The sequence below is a fragment of the Notamacropus eugenii genome, chromosome 1 (assembly GCF_028372415.1).
Source record: "Notamacropus eugenii isolate mMacEug1 chromosome 1, mMacEug1.pri_v2, whole genome shotgun sequence".
Classification (NCBI taxonomy): domain Eukaryota; kingdom Metazoa; phylum Chordata; class Mammalia; order Diprotodontia; family Macropodidae; genus Notamacropus; species Notamacropus eugenii.
Window position 1 is genome coordinate 215,101,866 of NC_092872.1, and position 20,249 is coordinate 215,122,114.

General features: G+C 49.7%; 1 protein-coding gene and 1 long non-coding RNA gene across 6 annotated transcripts in view; one reads left to right on the forward strand and one right to left on the reverse strand.

Moving 5' to 3' along the window:
* Positions 1 to 1,426: 1,426 nt before the first annotated feature.
* Positions 1,427 to 18,891, reverse strand: LOXL4 (lysyl oxidase like 4). 5 transcript variants are annotated; one of them, XM_072626888.1, is made up of 17 exons: positions 18,761 to 18,891; positions 15,680 to 15,778; positions 13,744 to 13,903; positions 12,907 to 13,215; positions 12,007 to 12,185; positions 10,990 to 11,195; positions 9,779 to 9,817; positions 9,309 to 9,516; positions 8,458 to 8,656; positions 8,107 to 8,261; positions 7,307 to 7,474; positions 6,972 to 7,134; positions 6,155 to 6,398; positions 4,524 to 4,639; positions 4,086 to 4,222; positions 3,490 to 3,601; positions 1,427 to 2,336 (listed from the first exon to the last, which is right to left on the reverse strand). In XM_072626888.1, the coding sequence occupies exons 4-17, from the start codon at positions 13,178 to 13,180 to the stop codon at positions 2,266 to 2,268; spliced, it is 2,271 nt and encodes a 756-aa protein (XP_072482989.1). In that variant the 5' UTR covers positions 13,181 to 13,215; positions 13,744 to 13,903; positions 15,680 to 15,778; positions 18,761 to 18,891; the 3' UTR covers positions 1,427 to 2,265. The 5 variants fall into 5 exon arrangements, with proteins under 5 accessions (XP_072482989.1, XP_072483010.1, XP_072482980.1 ...); XM_072626909.1 differs by having other exon boundaries at positions 8,458 to 8,641; positions 15,535 to 15,778; XM_072626879.1 differs by having other exon boundaries at positions 15,535 to 15,778.
* Positions 18,741 to 20,249, forward strand: part of LOC140516006 (uncharacterized) — a 53,581-nt gene continuing 52,072 nt past the window's right edge. Inside the window, exon 1 of the long non-coding RNA XR_011971237.1 lies at positions 18,741 to 18,840. This is a non-coding gene — a long non-coding RNA (uncharacterized lncRNA). The remainder of the gene's footprint in view (positions 18,841 to 20,249) is intronic.

Consider the following 20,249-nt stretch of genomic DNA (forward strand, 5'->3'; position numbering starts at 1 on the left):
TACATTGTTCCATCCTTATTCAGTCATTAATGTCTTGTGATTTAGTGTCTTAATGCCTAGAATTAAGTCCAGAAAACAAATACTCCCTATTAGTCCTAAAATCCTCTGCCCACAGCTAAAATAACTAATCGCAGTTCCTAAAGCCCAGAAGGTTACGTAGAATACAGCTAAACTCATCTTCTGGGGAGTAAGCTCAAGTTCTTCATGCCTTAGCTGCATAGAGACTGAAATATGCTGAAGCCTTGTCCTCTAGCTTTTTGGGGTCTGTCTGGAATCTGGTGGTTGACCCTTGGTTAACATTCCTCACCCAGTTATAAGCTGTGTTAGCCAATACCACCCCCTTCCCATCCCCCCTCCTTCCTTTTCAACTCAGCCCTGTAACAGCACAGCCCTTGTGCAGCCTCTTCCAAAGGCTGGGACTGGCCACTCCTCTCCAACGTGTGATGTGGGCAGTAGCATTAGGACTAGGACAGTGGCTGTCTGCCTGACCTCCTTTTTCTGGCATTCTGAAACTGGGTCTTGCCAGGAGCTATGGGTAACCTCCCTGCCTGACCTGCCATAGTCATCAATCACCACATACTCCTCCGCTAGATGCACGTTTTTCCACAGACCATTAGCTGCATGTGTGGGTATAATGTTGTTACTGTTTTGGAGCTGTTTGCTGAAGCCAGCAGGAAATGGGTCCTTCCCTTGTTTACCCAACCTGCCATACCAAAATATAACGTCCCTTCTGCTTAATAAAAGAACTGGGGGAGTTGAGAAGAGAAAGTACGGTACAGAGAAGGAAGGAACACAGCCATGCCGTTTTATATGCATGGAGTACACCCCAGAACATGACCCCTTTTGCTCCCAGAGAAAAGAGACAACTCTAAATGGAAGGAGAGAACAGCTAACGTGGGTAAGATAGGCATATGGTTATAAATCTGTCCTTTTCACTCTAGACTTTCAGCTACAGGAACAAAAGAATACCTTTCTCAATAATGCAAACTAATAACCCTGGGGAATTTATCTTTTTATTTGTTTTCTTGCATCCCACCACTCTTGGCCCTGAGCCTAGGGCATGCTGTTTGAGGGAGGTAGGAAGCAGAAGCTGGCTGACCACTTGTGTGGGAGATGGAAGAGGGGATTCATTTATCAAGACACAAGGTTGTACCAGATGACCTCCAAAGATAAGTATCTGTGATACCAAGGTTTGTGGTAGCCTAGGAATTTGCCTGATTGGAGAAAGGTGTGAGGACTGGCACTCTACTGACCACAGTGCCCCAGGGTGTGTTCCTAGAGCAGTTGGGTTTCATGCCACCTGTGGGGAGGGGGCGCTTTTTGATAGTCCATAACAGCCACATTGCCCAGTTCAGATTTCCATCTAGCACTTTGTCTCTTTCCCTCAACCACCACTCTTTCCCCAAGATTTGTTAATAGATAGATACTCATTACATTGCAAAATTTATTTATTCATTATGAAGTTCACTCTAGAGACCTTGTTCAGACCAGGAATTAAACTGGACCGGAGGCCAATCCTGAGACAGAATGACCCTGAGGCAAGCATATTGATGACAGACATCATTCTTTGGCGCAAAGGCTCCTGGCATGCCCTAGAGCCCTGATTTTACTATCCCAGGTGTTTTCTCAGGCCATTCTTAATTACATAAATCTCTTCATATCAGGCATTAGTGGTGACCCGAGACCTAAGTTGCCAGAATGGGACCCATGCAGCTGAGTATGGGTAAGGATCCAGAAAGAACACTGGGCAGTGGTGTAAGGAAGAGAGCAGTTGGAAAGCCGTGGATGGTACAGAAGCATGAGACCAAATCCACTGACTTCCATGATCATGTTGACAGACATCACTGTTGACTTTTACTCAAGCCGTTTTGCTTGAAAGGCTGATAAAGAACAGTTTATTCCATCAGATTTCTATTGGCTTTATCCCCAGCGTCACTGCAAAATATATAAAGCACCATAGAGTTGGGGTGCCTGGCAATCCCATGAAGGCAAGTCTGTAAAGCCGGGGGATGATGGCTCTGTGGGAGACTCAGGGCTTGGTATCTACAGGCTCCATGTGACAAAAGTCCAAGCCCAGTGCCGTCTTTAGGGAGCTGTGCATGGCCGATTTGGCATGTTCCCCTTCCAAGGCTCGCTGAGTATACTCTTGTCGCTTCTGGGCACTGTCCCCTCCTCAGGAGGCTGAAGCCCATGAAGGCTCTGGCTCCATTTAGCTGAGGTATCTGGTGTTTGAGCATCAGGTGGTGGACGGTTATGGCCAGGACCTCAGATGAGGTTGTTCATGAGTCGCTGCTGCTGTTGTTCAACAATTTCTGTGTTGGCTCCATAGGCATCGCCTGTAGTGTGGGACAGTCAGGATGAGGAGGCAGCCTCAGCTTCTGTCACATCTCTTTCCCCATGATCTCATCATTGTAAATACATGCATCTTGTACTCAGTGTTTACCCCCCAGTCAGTTCTGTGTCCTGGTACCTATCCACAAAAAGAGAGCCCCCTCCCATCACCACCCTCAGAACCCCCAGTAGGTAGTTCTTTGAAATCAGGATGAGTAGACTGAGGCTTTGCTATGAATTAATAGAGGCCTCTTTAGCATCCTCAGTGGTCATGGAAACTAACTTTGAAAGAAACATGGTTTCTCTTCCCCTTTCACTTCCATGTTCATGGAATGACACCCCAGTTTTCTGGAGCATGCTGCTGTGTGGAGAGTAGGCATGACTACTCCCCACTCCCAACCCCCAGCTTCCATCGCTATCACCATAATCATCCCTAGCTTCTACTGCCTGAAGAATATCCCTGGGCTTCCACCAGACCCCTGTATCATCTTCCAAAACACCAGCCTTCTCAGTGTGCACATGCACAAAGTGCCTTGCACATATTAAGCACCTAAATGTTCAAATTCAATTGAAATGAGGCTAAATTTGAAAGAGAAATCAGGGAAGGTCTCATAACTGGATGGCCTTTTTGTTACCCACCACCCTTCACTTCTGCCCTAACTCCTCCCTTCTCAGTCTTCTTGCTCAGGATCCTGTAGCCGCAGTTTGAGATGAGAACCCGACACCATTTCTACCACTGCTGCCAAGCATTGCCATTGTCCATGTGGCAGCCAGGGCAGGGAGAGGCTAAGGGTGGAGAGGAGAAAGTTCCAAGAAAAAAAAAGTCTAGGACAAGGCGGGGGAAAACCTTGTTTTCATCTTTGTCTGTAGTTGGGAGTGATTGAAAAGGTTGAAGGAGGTTGGGGGGCAGACAGGCTATTTATTGAGAAGGTTTTGGGGGCCTGTAAGGGTCATATAGGAATGGGGGGTTAGAACTGGGAAAGGGTGTTAGGACATCCATCCACAAGAGTTTGCTAGGGAACACATCCTCCCCTCGATGGAATGTGCCTTACGTAGAGTGAACAGTCAGCTTGAGACATAATCCTACAAGTTCCTCTTTCACAGGGTCAACACTCCAACGGGACTGGATTCTCCTGGCTGCCCTCACAGCCCCATTACCTGTGTGACAGCCGTGAAGCCAGACCCGATGACCATCGTACTTGCATCGGCACCTCATCATGTTATTGGAGAAATCTGACTCAGCCACCTCAAATTTGGGATTTACAACCACCTGAAGGAGAAGTAGGGGACAAGGAAAAGAACACAGACTCTATAAATAGAGTGCAGCGTGAGCACATTGGCTGTTTGAGTGAAAAGAGAGAGGGAGGGGAGGTCTAGGGGATTGCAACCCCCAAAGTGGAGGAGGCACGTCTGACAAATCAGACTCTATCTGTGCTGGTAGAGAGGACATTCCAGAAACAGACCACAGCAAACAACCTCTACTGGTAATGTTATAAAACATGATTAAGCCACAATCTCCCTAAGCCTTAGTGTGCCTGCATAAAAGATGCTGTCGATCATTCTTGACTTACCTAACCCACAGCGTCATTTGTGAGAAAGTGTTAGAGTTTTTTTGGTTGTTGCTTTTTTTTTTTTTTTTAATAGTCTCAGTGACCATAGTGAGGTAGACTTATGGCAGTATGCTCAGGCCCTCAGGAGGAAGAAGGTAGATTTGTGAATATGGTGGACCTGATCCTGGAATGGATCAACGTTACCTGGAAGATATAGTCCCCAGGACGCACATCTGTAATGTCCACCCACTGGCAGTCGATATCATGACGATAGGTATCCCAGCAGCCAACAGTCACCCCCTGCTCTCCAAAGTTGGCACAGGCATAACGCCGCTGTAGTCCTAAAGGAAGGCAGCAGCAGCTTTGGAGGCCTTTGTGTTGGGGGAACGTGCGTGGGAAATAGTGGCATATAGAATATCCTCCCCCTCCCTGCACATTCCCAGGACCACAGGCAGCAGGAAAACTTCTTTAGGGGACTGCAAGCTTTCTCCAATCCTTACCTGAAGGGTCTCTGAGGGCTTGGAATAGTAGGAAATTTAACAGCATCAGGAAAATGGGATGGGGATGGGAAAGGAGAAGAACCTGAGATCGTAGTCTAATCTGAGAATGGAGTCTGGCTCCTTTATCCTGGGTACTGCATACCTGTGGGGCAGTTGGTGTCTTCTAGACAGAAGCTAGCCTTGTGTCCTTCTGCAACCTTGGAGCCATTGAGAGTAAGAAGGTCGTAGTGGGTGAAGACTTCAATGCTATGGTAGTGCCTGCAAAAGAAACGAAGCCTGTCACCCCTGGCATCAGGACAGAATCTGTTCTGGGGGAGTCAGCTCTATTATTACCCAGAGGAGGAGCTGCCACCTAGATGCAAGGCCAGTGTCTGGCCAAGGGCCAACTTTCAGCAGCATGGTCCCTGCCCTCTGCCAGGTAACACAGCTAAGCTGTCCCTGCACACCTGTGCTCCTAAACCTGAAAGCGCAGCTTGGCAGAGCAGGGCATGATGGGGCTGTAAGCCTTGGTACCATGAGGCCTAGGGACCTGTGTGGGAGCCAAGACGCCTCTAAGGGGAGCACTTTGTTCCATGTCAGGCTGAGACCAAATTGCTAGTGTGATGTCCAAACTGGCAGTAATAATAGCTCTGTTGGGAATGTTGGGGATGGTGCTTATTATCCTGGGTAGGACCAGGTCCCAAAAATGCCTCCTCCCTGCCTCACCCCATGCAGCTCTTTTCCCTAAGGGAAGGTGTTTTCTATGCCATCCTTATGACTGGCGTTGTCTCTCTCTCTCTCTCTGCCTGAATCTGTTACATGTCTGGGGCACCGCAGATTTTTAACCTTTTCCCCCCTGATTCCTGGGATCTCCACTTTTCTCTAGCCATTGAATGACCAGGAATTTCCAGCATCCTGGGTGAAGGACTGGAGGTGCAGAAAGAGTTCAGAGGGCCTTCTGGGTACCATTACCCTTAAAGAACCCTCCAGGGAGAAGGTGCCAAATCCAGAGTTGCCACAGGGCAAAAAGCCTCTGTGCCCAGGAGGACTGTGGAGTTTGGAGCCAGGACACTGAGGAGTCATGGCTAAGAATTCTGGTACTGGGGGTCAGTTCATTTTGCGGTAGGGGAAAGATGCCAGACACCAGAGGCCTGGGGGGAAATAGGGGTGCCAGGCTTCTTTCTCTGAGTAGGAAAAAGGTCACAAGCATCCTCTATGAAAAGGGTGCCATGGGTCTCCACCAGGGTCCTCTCCTGAAAGTTTGATGTTCCTCCATGGTGCCAAAGGAGCTGACATGAATCCCTCTCCCAGTTCTCAAGAGAAGTCCGAGAATGTGACAGTAGCATTGTGGAAGGTGGGGTCCCAGGAGGGATGGGAGGGAGCCCAGAAGGTCAGGGGAGCCAGGTCATTGGGCAGGGTCAGTTATTCAGTGCCGGACTGCTATTGGAGGAAGTACACCCTCTCCCCCAAATCCTTCAATGGGCTGGGACAAAGCCCTTCTCACAAGGCCAAGATTTAAACTGACCCAACATGGGAGCAGCAAGGAAAGATACTGCTTGGTCTATACCCATCCTGCCGTGCCTCTTCAGTTCCTGTCTCGGAAAAGGGGATATCTAACCCTTATATAATCATCCACCTTCAGGGAAAGTCTTTCTGATAGGGATGATTAAAGCTCCTAACTGCCTGATGCCGTGGGGTGGCAGAGGACATAGAAACCCCACTTCAGACTGAAGCATCTGCTGATTAGGAGAGGCATCCAGACTTTATCAAGCCAAAACTAACATGGGTGCCCACCTATGGCACTGGTGCCAGATCCAACTATGGCGCCCAGTCTTAGGTCGGAAGTCTGCCCGGCCAAGATTGTGGATTTGGGAGGAGAATCGCAGCAGGCGGCGGTGCCCATAGGGCCACTCCATGTGGTCAGCTGACTTGGAGAGACAGTTTTCCTCATGGGCACAGTACAGCAGACTCAGTGGGCGGTCCTCTAGGTAGGCTGTCTCTTGTACCAATTGTGCATTCATCACCAGGTCTGGGGCACCTGGGATCAACAGAGGGCCAAAGGCTAATGGCATCCCCCAAATCCCCCCTCCCAAAAAATAAAGACCTTCCCTCTTGCTCTACTGAATTGGGGCCAGGAACAGGCTTTCACCCGAATAACACTTCACACAAATGCTGAAGTAGTTCTTTGAAGTTTACAAGGAGCTTTCCTGTACACTCTTAGGTAAGACTCACAACATGGCAGGGAGACTTTATCATGCCCATTTTTCAGATGAGGAGCCAAGGTTCAGAAATGGAAAGTGATTTTCCCCCAAGATCACATGGCTGCTAAGTAGAAGAGGTCTCCTGAGTCCAGGGCTTTTTCCTACATCATCATTCATTGGATTTCATCAATGAACAGACTTCCCCTCCCCTACTGACCTGGCCCCTTGAATGAGATACTCCAAGACTTAAAGCTCCCTTTGCTCCCCTTCCCCTATGCCAAGAGGCCCGGCCTCAGGCATGGGCAACATCTGAAATTGAGGACAATCCCCACCCCGCTCTTATAGCCCAGAACTATGTCCCTCACGGTCTACCCCTCACCCAAGGCTGGAATGCCCCAGTTATTACTCACTATCTGTACAGGTGACCCCTGCTGAGAAGCGGCCAACCCCATGGGAGCAGTGTACTGGTCCGTGCCGCTGACATTGCTGCAGAGCCATCTCTGTGCCCGAGCAGCGCACCCCACTCATCACCACCTTGCCAGCCCCTGCAGTGCCCTGCCAGTACCAAGTGTCCTGAGGAAATAGCCATTGACACATCAGTGGGCACAGGTCACCTTGCCACAGGAAGAAATTTCAGGGGGGCCTGGCTCCAAGAGCCCAGAGACTTTACCAAGGGGCAATACCATCCAGGGACTCCCATGAAACAGATCAGAAAGGGATCAGTGAGAGGCCATCAGGGACCTACCTGGATGGCATGGCTGGCAAATCCCATACCAAGCTGCCTACAGGCTACCATAGCTTCGTTGAGTCCCCAGAGATCACTACACACAGCTCCCCATTGAAGGGTCCCATTCATCTCCACCAGAACCTCCACCACGCCCTCCTCCGGACTGCGCCCGCCAGCCAATCGGATCTGCAACAGCCAAAGTCGTGAATAGCAGTCATCTCCACTCTACGTGGAGGTAAAGTCCATGAGTGTCTAGGAGGTGTTATTGAGGATTTGGCAGGAGGCGGGCAGGGGGTGTGGAGGGTGTCTCAACTTCCCTGAGACCTCCCTCCCGCCGTCTAGATGCCTCCTCTCCTAGAAGACCAGAAATTTCTACCGTTAGACAACATTCCCCTAAGGTCAAGTTGTTTTTTGGGGTTTTTTCAAGGTAGAAGTATGGTCTCTATTAAAAACAAAATACTTGGTACCTGGGAGAAAAGACTTGCTTCACTTTCCCTACTAGTGAAAATTAGTTGAGGGCTGAAGGTGTCTGAGATCCCGCCCTTAAGAGAGTAGGCAGAGGGCATGGGGTTTTCAGTGGGAAACAAAATGCCTCGAGGAGTGCGCAGGACACAAAGAGGAGGCGCTCCCTAGAGGGGGGCCGGGAACCCAGAGCCAGAGAAAGTAATCCCAGGGCACATCGCCCAGGGCAGGACGCTGAGCTGGCCTCGGCAGCGGAGGCACCAAAGACTAGCTGCTGCCAGGCAGTGTGGGCCAGGGATGGCATCTCCCCATGGAAGCACCTGGGGACGCCCCTGCCGCCCCCAGCCCTGGCGCACCTGTTGCTGGAAGTCCATGTTGGGGATGTTGCATCTGACGGCAGCATCATTCTCATGCTGACAGCCACTCTGAGCCGCATCGTGAGCGGGGCAATCGCTGAGGAGCCTCTCATACCCACTGCACCGCACTTCCCTCAGATGGATGGGTCCCAGCCCTGTGCGCGAGAAGGGGGCTGTCCAGTTCAGTCACTCTGTAGGCCTACCCCTTTGAAATATTGCCCACCTGGGCCTCAGTTTCCCTTTCATTCCATGCCCATATTTATCACTTTGTGGACCCTACTGGATGAGCTCTCCAAGACTACGGTTACCCCAGTTGGAGTGTCAGGCCCTCTCCAGGAGCTCCTCACTCACCTTGGCCCAGCTGAGCTCCAAAGAGGACCTCTCGGGCAGATCCGTAGCCTAACTGGCGACACAGGACACTAGCTGAGATCAGATTCCACTTGTGGTCACAGACGGTGCCCCACTGGCCATTCATCAACACTTCTACTCGGCCCTCACCCACCTGGGCCCCTGCCCGGAGTCGCACCTGGGTCTCCTTGGAGGGAGAGACCTGGAATAAGCAGACAGCTGGGAAGCAGGGATAGTGTCGAGGTAGGGCAAAGTGGCCAGGTCCAGGAAAGAGGAGAGCTGGGCTCTGGTCCTGGCCTTGCCACAGATTACGTGGGTGACCTTGGCAAGTCATGAAACAGTTGTTTTGTTTTATTTTGTTTTAATCTATAAAATGAGGCTATTGATGACCAACAAGGTCCTTCCCAGACAATCTCCTGTGATTCCAAACCTTTCACATGCCAGAGGTTGATAAAACATCCTTTGAAACAGCCTAGTACCATAGAAAGAGCGTCAGACTTGGACTAAGGTAAGACTTGTGTGCTGGGACATGCGCCATCTGTGTGATGGTCTCTCCAGCCTCACCTTTCTCATCTGTAAAATGGGGTTACTTACAATGTGAATACGTACACTGTCTGCCTCTCAGGGTGGATGTGAGCAAAACATTTTGCAAATTTTAAAATACTTTGAAAATATGAGCTGTTTGGAAAATGCAACCTTACACCCTTTGCCTTCAATCCTCTCTCTCTGGGAGCCCCTGGTCATTCATTTCTGACTGATTGCTGGGCTTCCAATGGACCTTTCCAGGGCTGCTTGTCATCATTAAGATTAGCTTTTCTTTTTCCCTCCCCCTTAAAACCCTTACAAACCCTTACCTCCTTTTGGCGGGGCTTCCCCTTGGGGTGACGGAAGCGTGGTCCTGCCACACAGCTGACCACAGCATGGATGCCTGTGGGGCAGGCTGGCTGCAACTTGCCCTTTGGTGGGGACACCTGCACTTGGCATTTAGCCATGTGGGGCTCAGTCCCCAGGCAGTTCACCCGGTGGATCCAAAAGGAATTCTTCTTGGTCAAGCTCCTCAACCTACAAAACAAGGGAGGAGGAGAGCATGGGCTGCCTGGAGAGAAGGAGGGAGAGAGAGAGGAAAGAAAAAAGAAAGAGAGGGAGGGAGGACAGAGAGATAGAGACAGAGAGACAGTGACAGAGACAGAGACACAGAGAGAGAGAGACATAGAAACAGAAAGAGGGGGGGAGAGGGAGAGAGGGAGGAAGAAAGAGGAGTGAGTGAGAAGAAGAAAGGGAAGGAGAAGAGGCTGACCCTCCCACCCACCTCCCCACCCTTCACCTGGATTTGGGGTCCTTCATCTTCATATTCCAGAGTTTCCTGCAGTTGAAGAAAACTAGAGGTAAGGGATTGGAACGTGGCTATATGGACCCTTCCCTCCAGCCCATTCGGACCCTTCCCTCCAGCCCATTCCCGGTTGCTCTGACGACAAGCTTTGGAGTTCAATGGAGAGGGCCAGACGGTCTGGATACAAATCCTGGTTCATCCTATTTCCTACCTTTGTGTCCTTGGGCAAATCATTTAACCATCCTGACCTCAGTTTCCTTATCTATGAAATGAGGGTGTTGGGCTCCCTCTGAGGATCTTTCAGACTCTAAAGCAATGACACCCCAACTGTTCCAACGAACCCCTGAATCCATCCCTTATCTTCACTGCTTCCTTTCATTCCCTCCAGATCCAGGGGGAGAGAGAGAGGGAAAGGAGGAATCCCCCATCAAGGTGAAGGTCACTGGTTCTGGGGAGCAGCAGCCTAGTCTATAATCAGCACCTCCCAGGGTGGCGACTGAGTCAGCAATGGCCCAGACGTGCAATTAGTAGAATTTAGGCCAAGCAAGGGCCTATGTCTTGGCAGCAGTCAAAGCAGGAATCACATGATCCCCTCGTGGCCCCTTGTCACCCATCCTTTGGGTTATATTGGTCTGTGTGGCTGGGAGGTAGGCACGTGAGGCTGGAACTTGGGGCAAGGCCTCTTGGAGCAGGAGAGAAGCTATTCAGGGGAGGGAGAGAATTACCAATTCTGTGGAAAAATAACGTTTGACCCTTTATGGAGCAGGGCCCCCACCCAGACCATTTAGAATTAGAGTCTTGGCTAGCTTTGAGTCCCCTGACATCCAGCCAAAAACACCAATTAGACAGCACTTTAAATAGATTTGACAGAGTGCAGATTTTTTACTTAGGAATTTAAACATGAATATTCTCATCAAATTCCTTTAAATGTTGCAGTTTTTCAGTTTCACAATTAAATCTTGTAGATGAATTTTTTTCCTCTTTTCTTCTCTAGTTGATTCTGTTTCTACACTCTCTATCCAAACAGTCCCATGTTAAGCTGGTAGCTGTACTTGAGAGAAGCCCAGGGTGCCCCCAGATGACTAGGGTCTGACTTCCCATTACATGGAATCCCTGAACTCATAGCATCCAGCCTAGGCACACACTTACCCTCAGCTCCCCCCCTCAAGCTTCTCCTTGCCTGCTGGTGCTCAGGATCTCCCTACCTGTAGAAGGGGGTGTTGACTGGCATCTCACTGGGGAAGCCCAGCATACCGCAGACCACTCTGCTGTTGTTCATGGTCCAGCCCTGGTCACACACCTGCCGCCAGTGGCCCTCGTATTTCACCTCCACAGCACCCTCCAAAATGGGGCTGCGCCGTTTGGCACTGGCCAGCACAGGCTTGATCCGTACCTCCTCCAGCCGCTGTCCCTGCCCAGACATACACATTGAGGGTCTAGGAAACCCAAAGAGAATCCTCTTTCCCTTCCACATTTGCCTATTGGGGAACCACCAGGAATGAACTCCCTAGGATGCTAGGGGCCAGTCTCCACTCCTTCTAGTCTAGTCCCTGGATCTTCTGCCACCTTGTTCCAGGTAAGACCACTATGGAGAGTGTCCCCCTTCATGCCCCATCTTCCTCCATCAGGTGGGCTGAGGGTGGCTGCCCTCAGGCTGGCAGCTATCCCATGTACAGAGCCCTGCCCTACCTCTCCTTGGTTGTTTGGCCGTGGCTGTTTTTAGCTGTAGGATGTTTGTGATGGGAAGAAGCAGCAATTGTGGCTAGCTGTGTGGGTGAAAGAGCCCCTACTTGGCCTCCCTCTGCTCCCTCCCAATTGGTAAGTTGCTTCCGCAATTCCCAGCAGGCCCAGCCTCTTTCTTCTCCAAGTCTGCTCAGCCTCAAGAGGCAAGATGCTCACTGGCCTTGGGACTGGGCCTCAGCCTCCATCAGAGAAACAGCCCTGGGGAATTCATTCTAAGCGGGAGGATCTCTCATTTTCTCACTCTCTACTCTCTGGGTTCCCATCATCAATTTCGTAAATTTAGTAAGCATCAGTGTCCTACCTTCTAGGGATACCAAGATCAAAAAGAAAATTATATTCCCTAGCCTCAAGGAGCTTTAAATCTACTTATATATAGTAAGGAGACCTCTCTGGCCATGATACCAAGGTCTGTGTGTCTCCTCTGTCCAGAGCCAGAGGGGAGTTCGTTTTCCTGGCCAGTATCAATGATGTCTTCTCACCTGTGGCCCCAGGATCTGGGACGGCCTCTCTGAGCGGTAGCCAGGCAGGCGCTGGGGGTGGCACACGACCCCGACGTCTTCAGAGTGGCTGCAGTCACTGATGCCCCAGCCATTGAATCTGCATTCTGCCAGAGAGCTCTCAGTGCCCACACAGTGCACATTATCCATCCAGATGTGGCCTGTTGGGGAAGAAGGTATGAGCCATGGGTGCTTAGGGCTAGGAGTAGATGAGGTCAGAGGCCACTGACCCCACTTTCTTTCTTAATCTTGAAAAGATCCCTAAACTCAGTGACTTTCTTTGAATCAATCAATCCACAGGCATTTATTAAACAACCACTATATGGTAGGTACTTCACCAAGCAGTAGGGAGTATATAATATATGGGAAAATGGGCTGGTGTTTGCCAAGGATTTCCCTTCTACATAGCAAAAATCAGCACTTTACTTACCAAGCACTTTGCTAACATGTCATTTAATCTTTACAACCACCCTGTGTGATAAATGCTGTTATTAGCCCCACTTGAAGGAAACTGAGGCTGAATAAGGGTCATGAGTCTTGTCCCTGGATTATAAGAATATGGGGCAGAATTCAAATTCAGATCTTTCTGATTCCAACTCCAACACTTTATCCATTATGCTACCTTAAGGGATTTATCTCTTTTCCTTAGCCAGGGGCCTCCTTGAAGACACTCCCCCCACATCTGAAGTTAAGCACCCCTCCACCCCAGTAAGGAAACTAACAGAAAGAAGGGGAAAGGGCAGTGGTCAAGAGAAGTTAAGGTTGGCAGGTATCCTGGAGATGATCTCTCTCCTCTCCTATCCATCAGGGTCTCTGGCATGAGTTTAGCCCTAGAGAGAAAGCAGCTCCTGAACCCTGTTGCCTGGCAGCGTGGTCACTCACCTTCCCCTTGACCATACTTGGCACTGTGCGCCCATGTCAGAGCAGACTCAAAGCCAAGCTGGCGACAGGCCACATTGGCCTCCTGGAGGCTGAAGTCATCATCACACACAGTGCCCCACTGGTGCTCGTGCAGCACTTCCAGGCGACCCTCCTCAGGCTGACTCCCAGGGCCCACCAGCCGAAGTTTAAGGGATCCCAATGACTGTTGGCAGCTTAGTGGGGCCTGGCATAGCCACAGCAGGATCAGAAAGCAAGCAGGAGGTAGAGGCTGCATCAGGGTAGCTTCAGAAGCAGTAGGGGCTCAGGAATCTGGGGAAATAAACAAGATGATTATGGGCAAGGACCCAAAATCCAGTTGGGTAGTAGAGGCTGTAGCCCACCTGGGGATCCCAAAGTCTTAGATGGAACTTCCCCAACCTTGCCCCACTTACACAAGGTGGTAAGGAAGACAGTACCTGGCCCACAGGAAGGGCCTAATAAGGGAGCCTTGAAAAGCAGTTTGAGAAATACGGCATGTCCACCATATTTATGGAACAGTGGTGGTCAGTGGTGGGCTGCATCCTCAGAAAACTGCCCAGGACCTTTGTCTTGCATCAAAACAGTTAAGAAGCTTTGGAAGGGAAGGGAGCATCCTGTGCCCCTTGGTGGTCCTGTCACTGTCTGGCTAGCCTGTCAGTTACCATCAAGCTAGTCAGCAAAGGCCAACCCTCAAATGTCATTGCTGGCTGGCTGTGTGCTTACCACTAGTACTGCCAGCCCCCTGTGACACTGGGGGGAAGTCAGAGAGGAAATGCCCCTCTGTTTGGATACACCCTGGAACAATTGCTGGGGTCTCACCAGGGCTTGAGCTCCTTCACTGATAGACCCACTCAAGGCTCTGGAGGTGCTTCCTGGCTCCTGGGACTCAGCAGGGACCAGGAGGCCAAACCAGCTTGTACTGTCTGCTTTGTTTGATTGTTCACGACTGGCCCTCCATGGAGGTGAAGTAGGTAGCCTCCTGTGTGGTGTAAATGGGGAAGGAAGACAGGCTATCTGCCCTTGAATCTCTCTCTTTCCCCCTCATCCCCCACCTCCCCTGCCATGCCCAGGGTTAGACAAGAGAGGAAGGGTGACTGTCTCCAGAAGGCCCTTGCCATGCTGAAAATGCACACTGTGGTATCTCAGATGGGTTGGGCATGGAAGGAAGTCCCCCCTTCTCCTCACCCCCAGACACACACATTGTAAAAGGAAACTCCACATCAGGAAATTCCCTCTACCGGCTCTCAAGCTGATGGTCTTAAAGAATGGCCCAGGCCCTGAGAGATTGGTCATTTGTCCGGGGTACACAGCGAGTATGTGCTGAAGTGGGCTCTTGAGCCCTAGTGCTCCCCTGGCCTGTTACACTTTAAAAGAATACCTGACATGTCCTAGCAATAGTATATTATTCATAGTCATAACCATAGAGGGTGACAAGCTTGGCAAAAGCAGTCTGCATACATTATCTCATTTGAGCCCCAGGTCTCCCGAGATTGCCCATATTACAGATGAAGAAACTGAAACTTTGAGAGGTAGAGAGATTTGCCCAAGGAGACACAGTTTAAGTGTCAGGGCTGGGCCTGGGTCCCAGGTCCTCTGACTCCAGCTTCAATGATGTCCCCCCTACACCGAGATGCCTCCATGAAAAATTTAGAGAAGAGTAATTTATTAGGTTATCTCCGTGTAACCCTGAACACAGAGAATGGGGAATGGTGAGGTTTGATTTGGTGGAGTCAGATATAGCCCACAGAAGAGCAGCTGTGGAGAGGGAGGGATACAGGAGGGCAGGAAGTAGGGCTGGGACACAATGAGGACTTTGGGGTTTGCCGTGGGGAGGGGTCAGCTTAGTGCAAGTGGAGAAGCAGGCTCAGAACTCCAATTAAAGCTAATCTTCCTTTCAGCAAATATTCTGCCTCCAGCAGCATGGAGCTAGAAGACTTCAGCTCCTGGAAACAGCCTGGGCTAGAAGAGCCTTCAGGGATCATCTGTTCTAATCCCTTCGTTTCAGAGAGGGTTCTGGAATCAAGTCTCCTGAGCTCTTTTTTTTTTTTTTTTTTTGAAGCTTTTCATCCAACCCTCCCTTTCCACCTTCACGGCCCCCATCTTGGTCCGGGCTCTCCTATGACATCTGCTGGGACACTAAACCATCTGAAAGTCAAGAGACTGGGCCTCCTGGTCCAGTTTTGCCAGCAAGCTACATGACTTCAACATTCCGTATACATTTCGTATATCAACTTGCTAAACAGCAGCAGGAGAAAGATCCCTAAATGCAGAGGCAAAGGTCCTGAGTTAGAATCCTGGCTCTTCTACTTACTGTCTGGGAGAGACCTTCAGCAAGTCATTCACCAATCAGAGCCTCATGAGTGAAACAAAAGAATTGGACTCAGTGATCCCTTCCTGCTATGGATCCATGATACTAGGATCTTCCTAAAACTCTGCTTTCATTATTTCCCCTCTCCCCTGCTCCCCATTGCCTCCTAAGTCAGGAATAGGTAGCCCATACTTCTGGATGCCTCCAATTTCTCCAAACTACTCAACTGACTGCAATAAAACAAACAAAAACACGTATCGTTCTTTGTTTCAGAAGTCAACATTTCAGTCACTGGGGTATACCTGGCATAGGATGATGCCTGTGGATCACTCCCGGTCCCTCTCACCAAAAATACAGAAATAATCACAGTGTGTGAATTGAGTGTGGTCAGAGAGGCTTGGAATGGTTAGTGGACAAAGAGAAATAACACTTTGGTCAGTTAGTCACCAGTTTGGGTCTGGCCCAGAAGGAGAGGTGGATCTTCAGGTGGGCAGGTCTTCAATGTGGTTTGTGGCTGACAGCACCTCAGCACCCAGTATGAAGGAACTGGAAAGAAAGAGATGATATATGGTAAGACATCACTGATCGGTTATACCTGTGTGATGAGCCTCAGTTTCTCCATCTGTAAAATGAAGGATTAAACTCGATAAAGAGAAGCCTAGATTAGATTAGGGTACCCTCTGACACTATGGCTATGATCCTGTAGGCTTATGAACTCGATCATCCCATTTATCTCTAACACTGTGATTCTAAGGGGGAAAGAAGAGGCTTCATTCATTAGAGAAACTGAAGTCAGGCAACAGCTCCAGGATGCCTTTCCCTCACTCTCCTCACTAGATGGGAGAAGTTCATCCAGTTACTGACCAGCCTAGTTCCTCCTCTGAGTCCCCCTGGTCCTAGGCACAAAGATCATTGATTTAGAGCTAGAAGAAACTAGTCCAATAGTGTCAAACTCAAATATAAATGGATCCTCATGGGCCTCATATTGACTTAGAAATCCACAAAGAACAGTATCTAGGCTGTATTGTGTTTTTGTTTATTTTGCTAAACATTTCCCAATTACATTTTAATCTGGTTCCAGTGCTCAGGAATCTTGCCTCAGTTTGACAGTTCTGATCTAGTCCAACTCTATTTTTCAAGGAGGAAACTGAGGTCCAGACAGATTGTTATCCAAGTAGTAAGTAGCACGGTGGGAATGAGAACCCAAATCTCCTAACTTCCAGACGATGGTTGTTCCTTCCCTTGTCTCTGATCCCCCACATTACTAATGCTGTGTTGACCACATTCTCTGTCTCTCTCTCTCTTCTCTCTGTCTGTCTCTCTGTCTCTCTTTGTCCCTATCTCTGTCTCTATCTCTTTCTGTGTCTGTCAATCTCTTTCTGTCTCTGTCTCTCTCTGTGTTTTACTCTGTCTCTCTCTTCTGTCTCTCTGTCTTTGTCCCTATCTCTGTCTCTTCTCTGTCTCTGTCTTTCTCTGTCTATCTCTGCATCTCTGTCTCTGCATCTCTGTCTCTCTTTTCTGTCTCTCCAATTTCCCCATATTGGGGAGAATGCCTACCACAAACTACACCAAAGACCTGCTCAATGGCAGAAACACTTCTACCTCTGGGTCAGACCCAAGTTGGTCAAGGTATTCTTTCCTTTTGTATACTAAGCAACTTCAAGTCAGGATTCTCACCCAGGTCTTTGGACTCCAAAGCTAGGCAATCCTCCTTCCCTGGCTCCATGCAGCTCTTTTCCTACTCTGTGTGGGTTGATGGGGTAGGATGGGGGATGATCGCAGAGATAGTTGGGAGTAGGAAAGAGAGACAGTTAGAGAAAAGGGATAAGACGGGAGAGAAAAAAGAAAGGCATCAGGAAAGCAAGATTCTTACCATAAGAGAAAGTGAGTCTGAATGACAAGTTTCATTCACTAAAGGGAGGCAGCAAACACAGGGCATGCAGAAGCGGGGCTGTAGGTAACAGGGCACTGGAGAGGAAAAGTGAGAGGGACGTGTGAGGAACAGGACTGGGGGAGAAGAATGAATGAAATTCCATCATGTTATGGACTGATTTATGACCCTGGCAGAACTGTGTGACAGCCCTGGGGTGGGTGCCAGCTCTGAGCAGAGCCAGGAGACAGTTCCCAGTCTGGTCCCAGCTCAGGGTAGAATGAGGCACCTGCTCCATGGTCCTTGCCAAACAAGACTGGCACCTGGCCTGACCTGGCTGAGCAGGAGAAGTGTTAGGTATGGGGGAATCCCAGAGCCTGCTAGGAGAGCCAGTGAGGTGACTATTGGGAGCAGAAGTGGGTGCTTTGGACCTGAGGGATTCTGAACTCCGTCACTCATGCCACCTTTTCCCCAGTGCCTGCTCAGTCCTGGGCTCACGTGCAGGTGATAGTTTTGAGTGGTTCCCCTTAGTCCAAGCCTCCTGCTGCGTAAGGGATGGAGAGATGTCAAGCTACCTGTTTAGAATCATAGGCTATAAAAGGTCAGGGCATCTTTGAGTCCAGTTCCATTTTATGGATTAAAAAACCCCCAAAGGATCAGAAAGGTAAGATGTCTTACTTATAAGTGACAGAGGTGGGACAAGAATCTAGGTCTTCTGACATCTAGACTAGTTCTCTTTCTACTACCCCATTCTATCTCCCAAACTGGGCTTCAAACTTAAGGGTTAAAGTACCTGTCTTTCCAGGTTCACAAAAAGTAGAATTTAAGCCACATATCACTCATCTCTCTCCAATTCAAAGGAATATCCTCTCTCCCTCCCTCCCTCCCTCTCTCTCTCTCTCTCTCTCTCCCCCCCTCTCTCTCTCCCTCTGTCTTTCTCTCTCTTCTTGTTTTCCCCCTATCTCTCTGTCTCTCCCTCTCTGTCTCTCCCCCCTCTTTGTTTCTGTTCCTTTGCCCCTGTAAGTCTCTCCCCTCCAAAGACTGTCATCCTTCTTTGCCCAAAAACATCCACAAAAAATGTTACTCGTAAAGAAAGGATGTGTTTATGCCCACGTGCAAACTAGTTCAGTCATTTTACTAATCAGTAGCAGGCTTCCAAGCACTTAGCAAACAGCTGAGAACCAATCAGATAATAGAATCCAACTTACTGAATAATAACTATCTTTTTTTTTCATTCTCCAGTCTCACTGTTTTCAAAGTACATACATCTTTGTTAATCCTGCCATAGGCAAAACAAGAGATCTTATTCTCCTTTTACATAAGAGAAAACTGAGGCTCAGAGCAGGGAATGGGTAAAGAGGTGTCCAAATTCCCTCAGTCAGAGGTGGAGCTGGGGTTGGAATCCAGATGTCTGGATTCCTAGGTCGCTGTTCTTTCCATTGCAACATGTTCTATGCTCTGTTTAGACATAGCCCAAAGTTGCTTAAAAAAAATCCTTAACTCAAAGTCAGACAGGCAGATACAGAGACAGAGCTGGGAGAGATAGAAAGAGAGCTACCAAAAGATGAAGGGGAATAGGGGAGAGACTCCCTCACGCCCGGCCACCTCTAATGCGGAGTGGGCATCCAGGAAATCAGGAATACTGACTCAACACTCACCACTTGGAGCCCAGAGTGGGTCAGGGTAGACGGAGGCTGCTGCTGCTGCTGCTGCCACTTCCTTGATTGCTTCCTGTCAGGTAAGTCTTGGAGCTGTCCCGGCCCTTATATCCTAGCTCCCTTTTCCTTAACCCCCTCCCTCTACTCCCACCTCCAGTCTAGTCTCCCGAAGCCTAACGAATCCATGAGGAGGGGATGGGGAGGAGCTTCCAGGGGCCAGATGCCCAGCAGGAGGGAACCAACTCAGCCCAGCCCAGCCCAGCTCAGTCTGCTGGGCACGAACCTGAAATAACTGGGGCCTGGCTCCAAGCTCTACAACCTGTACCCCGCAACCAGCACTACCTCACTGGGCGGGGAGGGGTGGGGCCCAGGGAGCTGAGTTCTGAGGCTTTGAAAGGGAGAGTTTGATCATGGAGCCTAAGGCTAGAGGAGAGAAAGGAAAACCTCAGCCCTGGAGGGCTGGGGAGGTGCTTCCTCAGCTCAGCCAAGGGCTTGTCCCAGTCGGCTTCCCCCAGAGACTAGGCAGGCTCGCCCTTTCCCCTGTGCCCAGGTTCCTGGTGACACATGCATGTCATTCTTCTCCCCCTGAGTATTTTTTGCTCGGCTTGAGGTCTTGGCAGGCGCAGGCGGCCCAGCACACAGCTTTATGGAGGCTATTTTCACTGAAGACCAAAGGAAAGGAAACACGCATAAACAGAAGCATGAGAAATCGAGGTCAGATAGAGGGAAGCATTTCCTGGCAGTGGAGTTTGTCAAATATTGGAACAGATTACTTAGGGAGGTTGTGAAATCCTGCTGGAGTTTGAAAGGGGCTTAAAAAAAGGGATTTGTATGACATGGTTTAGCTGTGGTCCTGCCCCAAAGGTGGGAAGTATAGACTTCGTACTCACCATGAACAGAAAACATTTGTTGGACCCATATTAACATTTATACCCTCCTTTCTACTCCCCCGCCCCAGGTCCTTTCTTTCTCAACCCATGGGGAAACTGAGGCTCTTCCCTAGGTCAAGGAGAGTCAGTGGGAAGATGTAAATCCTTATCCTCCTCTTTTGTCACTGATTCACTGTGTGACTTTGAGAGACACATATTCCCTCTTAGTATTCCCATCTTTAAAATGGGGAAAAAATGACCCCAGTCAGTTTACTTCCTTCCTCAGCCTCAGAACAGGACTTGGACTTCTCTCACCTTAGGTGAGCCCCCTGTCCTCTCAAGTCCTGGACTTTGATCTCCGTCAGCATCCTCTCCCCCTCTCCCAGACCCCTCGTTCACATCTATAGCCTCTCTGTCCTGTCTGTAACCCTGCCCCACCCCAGCTGGAAGTGAAATATTCCTCTAGCATGTCCTGAAATGAGTCAACAGGAAAGAATGCTTCCAAACCTGGGTCAGCTGCTGTTTGGGGAGGCTCCTGGAGCCCAGTCCCTGGGACATTGAGGCAGCTGTGGGCCCACAGGCCAGGTATGCTCTTTCTGCCTCCCCTCATTCCCAGTCAC

What these genes read in the sequence shown, in the direction of transcription:
- LOXL4 (XM_072626903.1), bottom strand. Translation starts at nt 13,180, where the DNA reads ATGCAGCCTCTACCTCCTGCTTGCTTTCTGATCCTGCTGTGGCTATGC. An exon ending in CCCAGATCCTGGGGCCACAG is followed by an intron (nt 11,196 to 12,006) that starts GTGAGAAGACAT and finishes ATGTCTGGGCAG; the next exon opens with GGACAGCGGCTGGAGGAGGT. An exon ending in GGAAGCCCCGCCAAAAGGAG is followed by an intron (nt 8,657 to 9,308) that starts GTAAGGGTTTGT and finishes TGCTTATTCCAG; the next exon opens with GTCTCTCCCTCCAAGGAGAC.